Here is an 18,627-nt window from a genome sequence, read left to right as displayed (position 1 = left end):
GGAGCAGGAGTGGTCATCAGTCAGCCTTGGGTTATAGATCTTGGACGTGAATGCCATGGCTTGATCGAAGCTGGGCTGTTCTGGAGCACTGTATATTTGTAACATCCAGAAAGCTCCTGTGAAGAAGTCAGAGTTGTATGTTGAAGGATGAAACAGCCAGAAATTATGTGATGTTGCACGGAGAGGTGCAGAGGGTATTTTCCAATGAATTTTTGCTCATCCTCAAGTAGTTGTGCCTTTCCTTCCTCATCAGTGCAGCAGAGAGAGATTATAGGTTTGGATGGGAAGATAAGAAAGAGCAGAACAAGCTGACAGTGCAGAGGGGGGAGAGACTTTCTAGAATTGGTTGGAAACCTGCCATAGAGTCTGAGGTTACTCTGGGGGTTCAGTGGGCCCTTTGCATGCAGGTTGTGAAAGTTGAGTTTTCTGGTGTGGGAAATTGGACCTTTGGTTGCATTGCTTTGCAAACCCAACAATGTCAGGAAGGAGTTGTAGATGGAAGAGAACCATAGCGTCTGTACCAAGGTGTTACCATCTTACTCTCCAAGGTCACCCCAGCACACATGACCCTCCCACACAACAAAGGGATGATGTGTGATCATTGAACTGTTGTCACAGAAACTACCTGAGAGGATTCAGCTGGCCTTTGTTGGGGTTTGAGAGGCCCCAAAACTTAACCTCCTGCTTCATGCCTGGTTTCTGAACCAGTGGAGAAAGAAAATAAGACATGGCAGGCGCGACACAAACTATAGCAGGAATGGTGATGATGATTTACAGTGAGATAAACATACTTCCCTGTGTGGGTTCACAAATCTTCTTCTGCCTTTTTACTTGATTGGAAATGTTCTCCTCTGTGCTTTCTTGCTTTCTTTTTTTTAAGATTTTATTTATTTATTTGGCAGAGAGAGACACAGCGAGAGAAGGAACATAAGCAGGGGGAGTGGGAGAGGGAGAGGCAGGCTTCCCACAGAGCAGGGAGTCCGATGTGTAGGGCTCGATCCCAGGACCCTGGGATCATGACCTGAGCCGAAGGCAGGCGCTTAATGACTGAACCACCCAGGCGCCTCTCCTCTGTGCTTTCTGAGGAAGGGACTAAAGCTGCGATTCTTGGGGAAAAAAGTAGCCAGGGAGGAAGAACCTCTCTGGGAGACTACACGCTGCTTGAAGATAGAACCAAGATGGCGTGATAGACAGCCATGAATAAGGAAGTTCTTTAGGGGGAAGAAAGACTCCCTGGAATTTTGAGGTGCTTGAAAATAGAAGACCAAGAGTATAGTTAGAATTTCCATCAACTTAGATTCCTTTAGATGTTAAGAGATTTGTGAATGAAGATCGGAATTTATGGTTGGGGCAACTTTGCTTCCTTAAATGTGCCATCTGAACAGGAGGGTAGGGTAGGGAGAAGTGACAGTTTTATAAATGTAATAACAGTTATCAATCATCTTTATATTAGTCAGGAAAACTAGATTTTGCTGAGGAAACAATCCCAAAATTTCAGTGTTCAGAACAAGCGAGGCTTATTGTTTGTTCTGCTATGTGTCTACCAGATGTCAGCTGGAAGTCTCTGCTCACCACTGTCACTCAGGACACTGACAGGTTTGAATTTGCCAGTTGTTGAGCCAGAGGGAAAAGAGAGTTCCGGAAGGTCTTGCTTCAGCTTGGAAGTAATACTTGTCACTTCCACTTAACCATTGTGGCCATAACGAGTCACATGGTTCTACCTAATGGCAAAGAAGATGCAAACTGGAGATAGCTGGCAAACAGCTCTTAATGGCCTTTGCAATCTCATTAACTAATAGACTTTTTAAATTAAACCTTTTTTATTAAAAAACTTTAAAAAAATTTATTTGGGGGAGAGAGAGAGAGCGCACAAGCCGGGTAGAGGGAGGAGCAGAGGCAGAGACTCCCTGCTGAGCAGAGAGCCCGATGCGGGGCTTGATCCCAGGACCCTGCATCTGACCCGAAGGCAGATGCTTAGCTGACTGAGCCACCCAGGTGCCCCCCAAAACTTTATTTTTTAGATTCACAGCAAAATCAAGTGGAAGGTACAGAGATTTCCCCTATTCTCCCTGCATAGCCTCTCCCGTTATCAACATCCCCACCAGAGTGATGCATTTGTTGCAATTGATTAACCGACCCTGACACATCATTATCACCCACAATCCATAGTTTGCCTTAGGGTTCACTCTGGGTGTTGTACACTCTATGGACAATAGTATAATGACATGTATCCACCATTATAGTACCATGCAGAATGGTTTCACTGCCCTAAAAATCCTCTGTGCTCTGCCTGTTCCTCTCTCCCTCCACCACAACCACTGGCAAACACTGATCTTTTAACTGTTTCCATAGTTTTGCCTTTGCCAGAATATCATGTCGTTAGAATCCTACAGTATGCAGCCTTTTCAGATTCTCTTCTTTCACTTAGCAAAGTGTATTTGAAGTCTCTCTATGTGTTTTCATCCATAGCTCATCCCTTGCTGAATAATATTCCATTGCTGGTATGTTCCACAGTTTATCCACTCACCTACTGAAGGACATCTTGGATGCTTCCAAGCTTTGGCAATTATGAATAAGGCTGCTATAAACATTCATGTGCAGGCCTTTTGTGTAGACATAAATTTTCAACTCCTTTGGTAAATACCAAGGGACACGGTTGCTGGATTGTTCCGTGAGAGTACGTTTAGTTTCAAAAGAAATCCTCAAACTGTCTTTCAAAGTGGCTGCATTCCCACCAGCAATGAATGAGAGTTTCTCTTGTTCCTGTACATCCTCACCAGCCTTTGGCATTTTCAGTGTTCTTGATTTTGGTCACTCTGATAGGTGTGCAGTGAAAGTGCTTTATTCAGAAAGATTTTATAGAGGCATCGTTGGGCCTTCTAATATCCTGTAAACTAGAAGATGTGGGGATGTATGGTTTGCATTATTGAATAGATGTTAGTGCTAAAACTCACTGAGGCTGAATGATTCTTCTAGATCAGCATAGATGATACAGTATTTGTATATATATATATCTGTATATTTATCATCTATCTATCTATCTATCTATCTATCTATATTGGCTTTCTGGGCCACATAATCTCTATTGCAACCACTTAGCTATGTTTTTGTAGAGCAAAAGAAGACAAAGGCAATACCTAAATTAGTGGGCTACGATTCAATGAAACTTGATGGTGGGCCAGATTTGACCCGTGGGTTCTAGTTTGCGGACCTCTAGACACATGGCAGAGCAGGTCTGGAATTAATTTCTGCTTCACTGACTGCATCTGTAGATAATTTTAAGACAAAAGAGCCATATTTGTTTTTAAGACTATGTATAAGGAGGAATCTTATAATTTACAGATTTCATTTGAGTTTGGTACACAGAGATGAGGTCCTAGCATGGGGACAGCTTAGAAATAGGTTATTTCTCCTTCCAGAGCCCTCTGGTGGCTGGAAGAGGCTGTTGCCAACAATCCCTAGGGATGTGACCATTCTCTTATTTTTGACTGTCCTGGTTACTGTTTTCTAGACAGCTTTAATCATGGCCATGTGGGTTGGAAGGGAATCCCCTTTCCATTAGTCCTGAGGGTGCCCAGAAGGGGTTGAAGATCAAGAATATGAGTGATTTCACTATCAGGAACCCAGAGAGGCTTCTCTGAAGGTTATCCTAGAGTTTTTACTCAGCAAGTTCTCTCAATACCAGTTTATCAGGTTTCTCGTTAGTGGCAAAGACATTTAGACTAGCTTCAGGCACAGGTCATCAGCTTTCAAATATTCAAAAATCTCACTTGGTGGTGAAGTGGTTTGATTTTATTCCTTGCTCTTAAAGAGCAGAAAAATCATCTAATTAGCTGCCATCATAATGATCTGATGCAGTGAGGCTTGTGCTGGAAGCAATAATGATATCATTTTCAAACAGAATCATTTTCTTTTTAGTTCTCAAGATTCACATTCTCTGTAAATCATGTGCATCCTGGCAGGGACTTATAGTTTCAAAAATGTCTAACTTTCCTAGAGATATAAGTGACCTGCTATGATAAATACCCTCTACCTGTGCTTCTGATGAACAGATCACAAGAACCCCCTTGGGAAATGTTTTTGTGCAGTTTGGGGAAGAGTGTTTATTATGTGATAAGAAAATGGGAAAGATCAGATTACTTTACGACTTCTAATCTTTCTGGAGATGTGCTTTCCATCATCTCCACTCCCCCCTTCATGTGACCTTTCCCTTCTCAAGTCTCTCATTTTATTTTTTCAAAGATTTTATTTATTTGTCAGAGAGAGAGGGCACAAGCAAGGGGAGGGGCAGGCAGAGGGAGAAGCAGGCTCCCTCCTGAGCAAGGAGCCCCACGTGCGACTCGATCCCAAGACCCTAGGATCATGACCTGAGCCAAAGTCAGACGTTTAACTGACTGAGCCGCTCAAGTGTCCCATCAAGTCTCTCATTTTAAAACCCCAGAATCTCTCTCCTTGGTGGGTTATCAAATGCATTTCCATTCTCTGTTGTTATTTGGCATAGGAATTGCAAGAGGGAATTACTTGGCATCACATGCTCCTCCTATAAAAACTGAATCCTTGTATTATGTGGCCTGGAGTCAGGGACATTTCTGGGGAGGGTTGGGCCAGGGCAACTCATGTATGCACCCAAGCCATCAACGCTGTTATACAGGTAAAATCTGGCTACAGTGACTTGAAAGGAGAAAGAGCAACATCACCAAAGTGCAACATGGCTTTGAAGAAAAAGGGAGGGATAGTATTGATAGCTTGAATCAGCCATGACTTAATACATTCTTTGATCACACCTGACATGTGAATTATGCATAGTCAAAAACTTTTTGAACTTTAGGTGAACTTATAACAGTGTATCCATCCATCCAACCCTCTCTCCATCCACATACCCATCCATGATTCATCCATGCATCTGTCTGTCCATCCATCCAGGCACCCATTCATGACTTATCCATACATCCATGCATCTATCCGCTTGTCCATCCATCCATCCATGCACCCATTCATGATTCATCCATACATCCATTTGTTCATCTATTCATGTAACAAGCATTTATTAAAAGGCAACTCTGGGTCAGGAGCTGTGGAAGTATTGAGTGACCTAGCCCACTGATCTTCAACTGCTTTACCACCAAGCTGGGAGCCCCTTCATCATCTATACTCCCCCATGACCTCATGTTTTCAAAGATTTTATCTAAAAAACAATACTCACAAGGTAACAATTTGCTTCCTAATTTTTATTAGTCATACACAGCTACAACTACCACCCAGAGCCTTTGCATATCCAGAGGTCACTAGCCACAAGCCAAAAACCTGACACCCCATTATTACACTTACAGGACTCTTGGAGTCCAAAGCAGGGGTTATAAAGTGACAGTTGTTGAATTACATTGTGACCCAGATATATGTTCTTTGGGCCAAATAAGTTTTTAAAAATGGAATCAGTTGCCAGAAAGTCCCAGCTTCTCTTGCACCTAGGAGATTTGGTAACACTAGGCCTTCCCCTATGTGGTAACACTCAGCTGGAGCTAAGCCACAGTGCTCTGTAAGAGATTCATTTGCTCTCCACATTGCCACCATCCCTGCTTGGCCAGTTAACCTTCTGCCTCCATTGGTATTGAGTTTGGGACCTCCTTCTTGGACCAGTAAGGATCAGATGCCTGAGAAATTAATTTATCCAAGGCCCTACGATTAGGAAGCAATAGACCATGACCCGAAACCTGTGTTTTCCTGTACAGTGCTCTGATATTTTCCTAACTGACTGCTCTCCTGCAAGTCTTATCCTTGTCTGGCCCCAGACCATTACCACTGTCTCCCTCATAGCATGGCATTTACCCGGATTAGAAGTGTTCTATCTAATGCTCTCATAGGGATAGTTCCTAATGGTCCCCAAGGCGTTTGTAAGAGATCCTGTTCCTCTCTAAACAATTAGAAGTGACAGACTGGAGACTCTCCTAGTTAGGATGTAGAAAAGCCTGAGACATTCATCTCCCCCAACACCAAGATAACACAACAAGCTACATAGACTACAGAATCATAGTTTTGAAACCAGTCTGAGAGGAAAGAAGACTAAATACTGAAATCCAGAATGCCGTTCCTAGGACAGTGGAAACCTGAACTTGCTTTCACTTCTGATGGTGTGGGAGGAGGAGGACAAATAGGTCATAGGTGGGGTCAGGGGGAACTAGCCAAATCTTCAGTCAGCTTTCCATGGCCATGAGTGGGCTGACTTAACTGACTGGGATCTCAAAGACTCCAGCTGCAGAGTGAATTGCACTTTCCCACCACCATTTGGCCCTAGGCCTTCACAAAGAGAAGAGGGAAGAAGTCGGACAGGGCCGGAGATCTGAGTGAAATTCCTCGGAGGCACTCCAGACTTTTAGCCAGGGTTAGTGTAGCTCTTGCCAACAGCAGGGAAAGGACCACAAGGAGGTCCTTCTGAAGTGCTGAGAGCCAGCAACGGGGCTGGAGAGCAAAGGAGACTCCTTGAAGCTCAAAAAGTTGAGAGCAAGGCTGTAAAGCATAGAGAACTTTCCAGAGTCTAATGGGTGCTAAGATCCCAAGCCCTGCTGAAGGGTAAGTTCTGAGAGCATCCTCAAGCATTTGAAGCCAGTGGTGAGTAAACCCTACCTAGAGTTGCAAATAAGCTAAATCTAAGCAAAGTTGCAATGAAGGTACAGCAAAACCTAACCTAACTCAGGTTGAGAGTTCTACTTCGCTGAGTTTAATTCTGCAACGCAAAGACCCACATGGATTAGGTGGAGCTAAATCCACCCTTTCCTGCCAACCGCGCTCCAAGCAATCCAGGTCCTTGCTGGCAAGATGCACACCTTATTTAATTAATGTACACTAATGCTATGCACAATTAATGTATACTAATAATTTGCCCTCATTCTTAGGATGCTGTACACTTTTGTAGTCTATGTAATGATATGCTAAGGGAGGATCAATAAAAGAGTGTTCCTTTTGGCAAAAAGAATACCAGATAAGCAGAAGGGAGATGTGATTACTCGACCTCACCTAATTTATTAGAATAGCATATTTTTAGAGAATTGTTAGCTCTTAAAGAATTCAACTAATCACTGGTCTTTACATCTAAATGTCTCATTAGAGACACTGTTAATCTTAGTAGAACAGCTGATGCAAGATTTAAGGGATAGAAAATCATTATTTTCCATTACCAAGCAGAGTTTTTGCCAGAAACAAATGTCCGATGGGAGATCTGAGGGGGCAAACGAAAAAGTTTAATTGGCCTTAGCGTCTTCCTGAAAACCTGATCATTAAATGCTTTCTTCCTCGGTGAGTCAGGGAGACTCAGTTTCTGGTGCCATTAGGGTCTCCACCTTTCCTCCATTGGTTTTGAACCCTTTTCCTACTTGAACACTTGCAGTTAGCCTTTCTCTGTGTGTGACTTCTTAGGTGAAGTCTTTTCAGTGCTTAGCTGTTGGAGATCTGCAGTCAAATCCAAAGCAAAGGATACCAATTTGAGGACTTTTATTTGAAAGAGGGGTCTTTGTTTTGCTGTGACTATCTTGACATGCTTCGTGACATTTCCCCCACCGTCATAATGCTGATTTTAGTCACATGCAGGGCTAGCAGGGGAACAGATGCTATTCTGAGGGTGAGGAGAGACCATGCTCTGTGCCAGGCACTAGTCTGATGGCTTTTCTTCTGTCAACTGTTTACTGTATACACCAAATCTTCACGGTAGGTACTGTTTTTATCTTCATTTTTTGGAATCAAGGAACTTTAGATTTAGCGGTTCTCCATTCCTGTGTGCAGTTCCTAGCTCAGGGCTCAGCAAACTTTTTCTACACTAGGCCACTTAGTAAATACTTTAGGCTGTGCAGAACATAGGATTTCTGTTGCAATTAATCAGTCTTGTCTTTGGAGCATGACTGCATCCATAGGCAGTATGCAAACAGATGGGTGTGGCTGTGTTCCAATAAGAATTTACTGGTCCTGAAATTTGAATGTCATATAATTTTCATGGTCATGGCATTACTATTCTTTGTTCGATTGTTTTAAACCATTTAAAAATGGAAAAACCAATCTTAGCTCAAGGGCTGTGCAAAACCTGGCAGTGGTCAGGATTCAGCCTGCAGGCTTTAGTCTGGGGATCTCTGACCTAGATTAAAATTGAGACCTCGCTGCTCTCCCATCAAGTCTGACGATCAGGCACCTGGGGTGGATTGCCTCATCACTGATAAGATGCAATGTTCAGAATTTGAAAGAGGCTCTCTCTAAGAACTGATGGAAACCATGTCATTTTGACATGCTCTGCCATAGCACGTAGGAGGGCAGGCACATGGCTCTGGACCATATCATGTTGGTAGTGATGGTGGCGCAGGCACTGAGATGTGCTTTGGAACCAAGCAGACTTGGACTTGAACCTCACTTCTGCATTTACTAGCCAAGTAACTTTGAGCAAGTTACTTTTCCTTTCTGAGTGTCAGAACCCTCATCTACAAAAGGAGGATAAGAAGGCCTCCTTTATGAATCTTCCCATTGCTTGGACAACATAAATAATTATGTATTGCTCAGAACAGTAGAGCTTAGTAAAAAGTGGCCCTGCATGCATATCTATCAGGTTCCTGACCAGTTCTGTTCAGTTCAGCAGTGCTTTTGGACTGTACAATATTTTATCCAATAATTCTTTTATTAAAAAGGCAGGAATTGTTCCTCTTTTAATTACCACAAATATATATGAGTATATCCAACATATGTGTAATTTAAAGAATAGTTGAAAAAACACCTATGACCCCCTGACTCTGCTTTGAATTAGAATATCACCAGATGCTCTAAAGTCTCCTGTGCGCCCCTCCCAGATCATCTTTTTCCCTCCTCTGCACTATTCTGAATTTGGGGTTATTCATTCTCTCATTTTGCTTTTGTAAATGTACTTCATATATATCACTAAATAATGCATTGCTTTGTTTTTGCATGTTTTTGACTTTCATATAAATGGAATCATACTCTATTCTTGCATCTCACTCCCCCCACCCCCTGGCCAACATTGTGTTTGAGGTTCTTCCACATGGATGCGTATAGGTCTTCATTTGTGCTTCTGAGTAACTAATATTCTATGATGCAAACATGCCACATTTTATGTATCCATTCTGCTCATGGGCATTTGGGTTATTTCTAGGCTTCTTGAATAATTCTCATGGGAGTGTATGTAAAGGAGTTCCTAGCCTAGGAATTTGGAGGGCCATAGAGTGTGAGCTTTTCTAGGGAAGTGATAGCTTGTTTGCTAATGGAGTTGCCCCAGCTTACATTCACACCAACAATACATGAAGGTCCCCCATGCTTCATAACCTTTTTTCTTTTCTGTTAAGCCCTTAAAAATGGAAGTATAACAGATTCAGAAACTTGTACAAAACATAAATATAAAGCTTGATGAATTATTACAAAGCAAGCATGTGGGTAACTACCACCCAAATCAGAGAGAATTGGTAACACCCCAGAAGCTTCTCTCCTGCCCCTTCTCAATATTTACCTTCTCCCTCCTCCCCAAAGGTGATCACATCTCTGACTTTTAACACCTTAGTTGTGTTTTACTCATTTTTGAAAGCCGTATAAACTGAATTCATTAGTGTGTATTCACTTATATCTGTCCGCTTCTGTTCAGTTTCATTTTTGTGATAGTCACCCATCTCGTGTGTAGCTTTAGTTCATTCAGTTTCGTGGCCGTATAGCGTTCCATTGTATATCCATTCTCCTGTTGGGAGACATGTGAGTTTCCTATTTTTTGCTACTACAAAGGCACTACTATGAAAATTTTATATATTTCTTGGTGGCACTCGCACAAGTTTCTGTTGCATATGGAACTACTAATGTAGTCGTCCTATTATAGGGTAAACACGTTGAACTTGTGTAGATAATGCCAGTTCCCCAGCTGGTTCTACCACATTGCCGCTCCATCAGCGGTCTAAGAGTTGCTTTTGCCTCGGATCCTCACGAATGCTTGGTACTATGTTTTACATTTTAACTATTTAAATGGATGTAGAAATGATTTCTCATAGTTTTAATTTGCATTTTCCTGATCATAAAGAGGTTAAGCACATTTTCACATAGTTGTACACTGTTTGGATATCTTATGAGGTGCCTGTGTATGTCTTGTGCTGATTTTTCTTCTGAGTTATATATAGATTTTAAAAATTGTATTGTTTATTGATTTATAGGAGTTTTAAAAAAATTCTACATAGAAGTCCTTTTCTTGATTGTACATGTTACCGAAATCTTTTCCCGCGCTGGGGCTCACCATTTCCCTCCCTGAATGAGATGTCCTGAAGAACAGAGGTCTTTGAGTTTAATGGCACGTCCTCTGGAGCTGTATGGCCCCGCACCTGCTGCCATCTGTGGTTGAGTGTTTACGATTAGAAACTAGATGCCTGTCAGATTTGCAAAGGACAGGAACGTGGTCAGACCACCCAGGCGAGCAGAACTTACTCACTTTCCAACATGAACTTCCAGATGACAACCTTTCATGACTAACTTGTTCCCAGACCGAATACAAAAGAGGCGTGAGCTTTAAAACCAAACTGGGATTTTAAGAATAAACACTGTGCGGCTTATACAAAGGTGCTGACACTTTAACCACCAGGGAGAATGGCCAGCTCTCCAGAGTGAAGCCCTTTCATGTCAAGCAGGAGGATTAGCCTGGAGCAGGGCTAATGGCTTGAGCTGCTTTGGCTCCGGTCCTGGTTCCCTTTGGCCCCCCTCTGGGTCGTTAGGCTGAAGCCTTCACTGAGGGTCACCAGAGTGGGGGTGCTGCTTAGTAACATGCTGGACAGCTCAGCTCTGTGCTTTATCCCTCGTCGGGGTGCTATGAATGCATGGGTGAGTGAGTGAGAATGTGGCGGGGAGGGAAATAGCATCCAATATTTGGATTTAATAATATATTTTTCAGTGAAAGGTAAGATATTACTCCTAGAACTTAAGAGAGCTACGGAGAAATTCTTGTATGTATTGAGAAAACTCAAAAAATCCCTTTTCCCTTTCCCATCAATATAGTTGGTGACTTTTTTGAACCTGTTGTTATGGTATCAAGAAGAGATATAATAATATTGACTGTGACTTGAAAAAAGAATCAAAGAAAGAAATTGTTTTGAAGGGGCCCATAGAGTGCTGATCAGAATAAATAGAGATGTTGCCTTTATATATATATCACAGTGAAACTTTAGAACACCGAGGCTAAAGAGGAAAGCCCAAAGGCTTTAGAAAGACTTTATTTTCTTAAAGCAGGTGTTTGAGTTAATCCCTCAGAAATACGTTCTGTAAAGGATGGATTAAAAATTATTCTTTTTAAAAAAAGAAAAAGGTAGCACATATGGCTATCTTCCTTCTCCAAGGCCCAATAGATAATGGCAAAATACTAGAAAGCAGATCTAGAAAAGAATACCATTTTTGGATCTGAAGTCTACCAGTGAGTCTGGAAGATGGGAAACAGATGGAGCAAATCCAGGTTAAACACATATGTAGGGTAGGAGTGATTCTGAGTGCTTCAGGCAATAGATACACAGGGCCGCCATTATGGTGAGTGGGCAACTGCATTTGGCTCAGGTGGGTAGCTTTGACCTCTTTCTCTGGTTCCTTCTGGGCAACAGCAGGCTTGAGCTGGAAGTACCCCGTGTGTGGGCAAACCTAGAAGAACTACAATTTTCAGTTTAAAATCAAGTTAACATACACTCCTCCCAGATGGCATGCCCCCACACCCACTTCTTCCCTACAAACCTCTGGAGGCCACTGCATTAAACAGATAACATCAGATAAAAAAAATGTCCATCCATGAATCACTTAAGAAAACATCAACTCTATGAATGTGAGATTCTGACTTAGCAAACCAAAGAACCCTCACCAAGAAAGCAGCATTAACAGCAAACAGGATTGGACTTTAAAGGAAACAAAGTGGGATTTCCTCAGAGGCATAAGAGGAATTTATTGCATGAAATAGGAACAGGCAGCTATTTCAAGAGCCAAATAGATACTATGTTGGAAGTAAAATATTTAATTGGTATTTAAAAAAAAAAAACCCTCAGAAATGGGAAGAAAAGCAAGATGCACACAGCTGAAGAATAAATTAGCAAGCTGGAAGTCCGAATTAAGAAATAATTCAGAAAAGGGATGCTTGGGTGGCTCAGTCGCTTAAGCGTCTGTTTTCAGCTCTGGTCATGATCCCAGGGTTCTGGGATTGAGTCCTTTGTTGGGATCCTTCCTCAGCGGAGAGCCTGCTTCTCCCTCTGCCTGCCACTCCCCCTGCTCGTGCTCTCCCCACCCCCCCCAACAAATAAAATCTTGAAAAGAAAATTCAAAATGTAGTACAAAAAGACAGATTTAGAAAATGAAACAAAGGTTATAAGGTATGGAGGACAGACCTAGGGGTTTCAAGATCCATTTATGTGGGCCTGTCAAAGGAGAGGAGAGAGAAAGAAAGAATGGTTGGGGGTGAGGACGGAGGTTGGGAAGAGAAGAATCAAACAGCCATGGAAAAATACGAGTCGTCGGATTAAAAGTGTCCCCACAGTGCTGATCATGATAAGTAAATAAAGACACTCCTCAGACCTGTTCTAGTGAAATTTCAGTCACTCAGGGTAAAGAGAAGGTCTCAAAAGGCTTTAGGGAGAAGGTAGATGGAATACTGTTTTGATTTAGAGGCATGATGACTCTTGAGGGGGTGAGGAGGGAATCCATCTATGGGGAGATGCTTGGGTGGAAATAGACTTAATACCACAATGTAATTCTACATTTTGGAAATAAAAACAAATTCCTGTTGTTTTCTTTGGCAAACTCTTCTTGGTTGTTAGAGTTACCTGTTTATCCCTGGGGAATGGTTTGGATTCTCTAAGATACGTTCCGGGACTTAGTCAAAAGTGTAGTCTTTGAAATGCTGCACGATCCTGCTTTGGAAGTTAACCCCAAAAGTCCTCTCTATTGCAGCCCCTTTCCCCATCGCTGAGGCCAAGACCTTGTTTACCACCGTGGAGGGCATAGCTGGGATAAGTGGCTGAGATTTCCTTTCAAAATCCAGAGCTTTCCAGTGGAATGGTTGACCATTTTTCCTACGAGGATGGCTTTGTTCAGGCTTGCTGGTAGCATAAAAGAATTGCCCATATTCTACCTTGAGCAAGAGGGAATGCTCTTTACCCTAGATAATCTTTTGAAGTGAGTAGGAAAGAACTGATGCTGAGTTCTATTTCACATTAAGATTGAAATTGCAAGGCTTTGCTTATTGGTAACTTGATAACCATGATTAACTGTACAGGTCACTGGAGTTCTCAGAGTACATGTAGGTTTATTATGGAACAATTAGCCAGGGAACATGAGCTCTGATTCCTTAGCAAAGAGCTCCTTGTGGTGAGGAATGATGATCGGTGTTACTGATTATTATTTATGTAGGGATTTCTCTCTTTTTTTTTAGTGTAGGATATCCCATTTTACTGAATGAAGGGACTCTAGGTTTCTGTAATCTTCTGTATTAACGACCTAAAATTTTCTTGTGTGATTCTAGAGGCCAGAGCCCACCAGTTGCTGAATTTAACTTACTCCTGAAAGCTCACACTTTGGAAACCTATGGGGTAGACCCCCACCCATGCAAGGTGAGTGCCCCTCCTAGCAGGCCGACATATAATGATTGTTTTACCTACAAGAGAGTTAATTAGTGTGGGGGATATTACTACAGGCTGACCCATTGTCCCTAATTGGAAGGGACAACAGTAGGCTGTAGTCACATGTTCTGGTGGTTGATTTTCTCCATTGCAAGCCTTCCAATTGCTTGCTAATTGCTATGTAGTAGCCATACTTTACTAAATTAACATATATGATTCATTCATTTATCAAATGGATGGTTCTACCCCTGAGAACTTAAAGGATCCCAACAGATTTATTTTCAAGACCCTTGTCAGCAAGAAGGTAACCTTAATGGAAAATAGAGGGAAAAAAAGACTTAAAATTATATTTTGACATTAGGATTTTTTTTTTTTTTTTTTTTTTTTTTGTTTTCTTTGCTCATATTATTTGATAGTATTTCTCTCAAGCATGTATCAGAATCACCTGGGCTCCACTCCAGAGTTCTGACTCAGAATCGCTGGGGTTACAGCTGGGGAATATGCTTTTTTAGCAAGTCCCCAAGATGATGCACACATTTTCCAGAAATGTTTTATGAAAACAGTTTTCTTCTTTCCATACCTTAAACCAACTATGCATCAACCAGACACTAACTAGAATTCTAAACTAACCGTTTATCTCAGCCAGGCTCTTAAAGGTAAGTTCTTGAGTTCTGCTGGAACATTTCTTTACCCATATGGGATCAGCTAGTAGTATTTGGTAAAGTACTAGTTCTAGAGCTCTTAGTGCAGGCTGCTCATTAGAAATACCCAGGGAGCTTCATACTCCTGCCACCCAATGACATCAGGGTCTGTGGGGAAGCAGACCAGGCTCTCCAGATGATTCCAACATGCGGCCGAGGTAGAGAGCTGATAGTACTTGTTCACATTGGCATTTTTATTTTTATTCGCACAATTATTTTAGCATATTTGCCAGAATCCTCTTCTGTAATGGTATAAATCAGTTTATTCCATTTAGTGAATTAGATTTTATCCACAATTTTGAGCCTGTTTGTTTTATTTATTACTTGGAGATGGACTTGATTTTTGTTACCATCATTCCTTTTCTTTTACTGATCTATGCTTAGGTTTTCCTGGTTGAGGCTGGAAGTGAAGTAGACATTTCTGGACATATCTTTACATTAAAACTACCAGGAATTTTTTTTTTTTCTTAAAGATTTTATTTATTTATTTGAGACAGAGAGCATGAGAGGGAGGAGGGTCAGAGGGAGAAGCACACTCCCCGCCGAGCAGGGAGCCCGATGCGGGACTCGATCCCAGGACTCCAGGATCATGACCTGAGCCGAAGGCAGTCGCTTAACCAACTGAGCCACCCAGGCGCCCATAAAACTACCAGGAATTTTGTATGGAATTTAATCAAGTCAAATTAGGGCTTTGGTTTCATAGCATCTTTGATTTTAGGGCTAATGATGACTGAGCACCGTTTGACAACATTACAGGACAGATCCGAGAAATCGGGTGGCCCCAAGACACACTTGGAAATAGACATAGTGGTTTGGGACTAATCTGCCTTTTCCCAGGATGTTCCCGGAGAGGTAGAAGGTCTGTTCCTCCAAGGAAAAAGCTGCATATTCCCAGACCTTCCCCAGATTTTAGAAGCACTATCCTTGGAAGTCCCATTTCAGCAACTTAGTTTATTGCCACGATCAATGGGATTAACCTGAAAGTAACCCAGGGGGTGGATGAATGAGGATACCATTTATCATTTATTTTATATTTCTCATTCTCAATCCAAATGTTTTTGGTTCTCCTTTTTTTCCAGGATTCAACAGGCACAACAACATTTTTAGGATTCACTGCAGCAGGCTTTGTGGTATTCCAGGGAAATAAGCGAATCCATTTGATAAAATGGTAAGGACTTCTTTGGGAAACTAGCTTACCATTTTTCTTAATCTTGCTTTTCTTTCCCAGCCTTTGATACTTTTTTTTTGTTTGGAAATGTCCGGTAGAATGCCTAGTATTCATTTCTTTGCCGTGGAGCATCATTAAAAAGGGATTATTCATCTATAAATAAAAGCCAACCTAGGTTGTCCTAGACCTCAGGAGACTTGGGGTGTGTCTTGGGCTCAGGGGCTCTGTCTCCAAAGAGAAGGTGCCCAGTGTTTCCTCACCAGCAACTGCTGCTCTGGCCAGAGGGGTGACCTGAGGTAGGGCAGGGCAGGGTAAAGGTACAGTTTCCCTTGAATAACTCAGGACCATCTTCTCCTGCTCCCTCCTCTCCATTCTCTCTCTCTCTCTCTCTCTCTTTTTTAAGATTTTATTTATTTGACAGAAAGAGAGACAGCGAGAGCAGGAACACAAGCAGGGGGAGTGGGAGAGGGAGAAGCAGGCTTCTCACTGAGCAGGGAGCCCATTGCGGGGCTTGATCCCAGGACCCTGAGATCATGACCTGAGCCGAAGGCAGATGCTTAATGACTGAGTTACCCAGGTGCCCCTCCATTCTGTTCTCTTGAGTCCTTGTTGCAGAGACGTCATGTGTTACCCAGTATATCAGTGAAGATGCTTTTGGCTCTAAGTAACAGGGATGTCTGCTCACAGTGGCTTACAAATAAGAGGACTGATTATTTCACACAGCAAAACTTCCAGAGGTTGGGCATTTCCATGATCCTTTAACTTAATTGCCTGACAACACCGTGAAGGACCTGGGTCTCCATTTTCTTCTCTGTCATCCCAGGGTAATGGCTTTTGTCCCCAGGCTCATGCTCATAAGGTGGCCATGCAAGGAACTCTGGCCATCCCATCTTCATTCAGCAACACCTAGAGCCTGGAGGAGAGAATCCCCTTCTGTGTGTCTCCTATTAAAACAAGGAGGACTTGTTTTACAGAAGCCCTGTAGGAGACTTCTGGTATATCTAATAGGGCAGGATTGGCTCACATGAACCTACTTAAAGCAATCCCTTAGAGAAGAGTGGGAACTCCATGACTCTGTTGGTCAAATCAAGACCCACCTCTTGCGGCTGGGAAGAACATAATCTGCATGAACATGTCATCTTGAGGAAGAAGAAAGTCTGAGTCATGTCAATACAGAAGTGGGAGGATGGAGCAAGGTAGGTGACCAGCAGGGCCCATGGTGTCCAATCAAGAAGATGGTTTGGGCAAAAAGCCAGAAGGCTGAACTTATATGGAATATTGTAAAGGCTCAGTCTTGTTCATACCTTCAGCTTGATTCAGTTTCCTCCCTGAGGGCCCCTGACAGGTTTGTCATCCCCCTCCCCCCATCATGTCTCACTGGGTGGTGGGCTCCCCCTTGTGGCCTGAAGTTCTTCTTGATGGGCCAGTGGGCATCTGCCTTCATTCATGGGTTGGCAATGCCCTTTACCTGAACCTCAGTTTCGTGGTTCTGTTAGCTTCAGGATTTCCAGGACCCCTTTATCAACACCCCCACTCATGCACTGTCCTCTTGGCACCTCCCCCCTCCCTTTCAAACCTTCTCTGCTGGGTTAGCATCAGCCAGCTAGTGTCCACTCCACTCCTACACCTTGTACTCTTTTTTCTGAGATCCCTGATTTCATCAATCTCTTCCTTGAATCATTGCCTTTTGTTCAGCTCATACTTTCTGCTCCCCTCTGCACCCACTTGTTCTTTCTCCACAATGAGCATTCTCAGAACTCTTCTTCACTTCGCTTCTCTGAGTCTCTGTGTACTCAGTCGTAAGATGGGAATCCATTACATCTGGCATTACATATGGGGAGGAAAGGAGTTGGGTGAGAAGCAAATGCAACTGTGTTGTGAGTGGTGGGATTCATGAACTCTGACATCTTGTGGACGTGTTGCATGGTGGGGTGACTAGTTTTCTTCCCTGTGTTTTCTGCACCTTGGAAAGAAGGGTATTAATCACCTTGCAGGCCATTCCCCAATAAGCTCCCTACAGATTCCTGTTGACTTTGGGAAGCATGGATAATGTGGGGACTTCTCCCATCCTACCCTAGGACCACAGAAGACTTGCGGGTTAGATCCTCAGGTTTCTGAACTACTTGAGCTCTGAAGTAGTTAGGGGAGAACCTGTCATGTCTTAAGTGCAAATTAATTGCAAGTGTCTGCTCCTTGGGCTTCTGTTTCTTCCTGGGTCCACTGAAGAGTTAAGATGGACAATCACCGGACCATTTGTTTCTGGTTCTACATCGTGGTGTTCCTGGTGGGGTGCTGAATGTCATCCCTACCCCTCTCTAGCCTCTGCCTAGGCATGTGTATTTGGAATAGCTGTGGATATGTTACCAAAACAAATTTTAGTCCCACATTAATCCTAGTTTTGTTTTTTGTTTTTTAACATCCACTGAGCTGTGTCACTCTTGCAAATCCTCTCCTAAGTTTGAACAGCTTAATGTAGACACACTGTTCTTTTTCCCTCAGGAAAAAACACAGGGGCACAAATCACTCTTTTAGAAATTAGATCAAAGGACTAAAAATAGAATTGTCTCCTCTCTATGCATATTTGCTCACCAAAGAGGTGACCTAGGGTCCCCATTTCAGGCAGATTTTAATTGAGCGGCTCCTTAAGATAAAAACCCAAAGTTCCTCTTTTGACTACCATGTGTCAAGCTGTCCTCACAATTTTGAGCATCTCAATATTTAATAAAACTATTCTCTCGTGAGCAGGGAGAGCAGAAATGAAAATTTTGCAGCCTGGTGTGTGTGTTTCTCGAAGATGGATGTGAAAGTTTGAGGGAGACAGATACTGTGAATCCATATCATTTCATTACCCGAACCTGAAATAATCACATTCTTCCTACCTCGCAAAGTGGGCTGGCCAATTAATATTGTTTTTGTCGTTAATGTTCACAAAGCCTCCAGAGCTCCTTGGAAGAAAGATGCAGCTTGACTGTAAAAAATGGAAGAAATAGTTCTGAGCTGCCTTAGGATCCTCTCTTGGGAAGAAAATTGCTGTATAATTCACTTGGGGGCTTTTCACTGCTCATTAAGCCTTTACTGATGATAAGATAATATCTTGTTTCATTGCAGTCGGCTTGGTATTTGAGAGTCAGCCTGATTCCTGTGGGAAACCCAGGTACAT

At 42.5% G+C, this 18,627-nt stretch overlaps 1 protein-coding gene across 3 annotated transcripts in view; it reads left to right on the top strand.

Moving 5' to 3' along the window:
• FRMD3 (FERM domain containing 3) overlaps positions 1-18,627 on the top strand; it is a 302,714-nt gene that overhangs the window by 204,214 nt on the left and 79,873 nt on the right. For all 3 annotated transcript variants that reach the window (XM_035024381.1, XM_035024379.1, XM_035024380.1), the window contains 2 exons: positions 13,502-13,589; positions 15,379-15,467. In XM_035024381.1, coding sequence (XP_034880272.1) covers positions 13,502-13,589; positions 15,379-15,467 — 177 coding nt within the window. The remainder of the gene's footprint in view (positions 1-13,501; positions 13,590-15,378; positions 15,468-18,627) is intronic.

Source organism: Mirounga leonina, unplaced genomic scaffold, assembly GCF_011800145.1.
Source record: "Mirounga leonina isolate KUSES-001 unplaced genomic scaffold, KU_Mleo_1.0 Mir_179, whole genome shotgun sequence".
Classification (NCBI taxonomy): domain Eukaryota; kingdom Metazoa; phylum Chordata; class Mammalia; order Carnivora; family Phocidae; genus Mirounga; species Mirounga leonina.
Note: the sequence above shows the minus strand (reverse complement) of the source record. Positions and strands in the feature narration are given on the sequence as shown.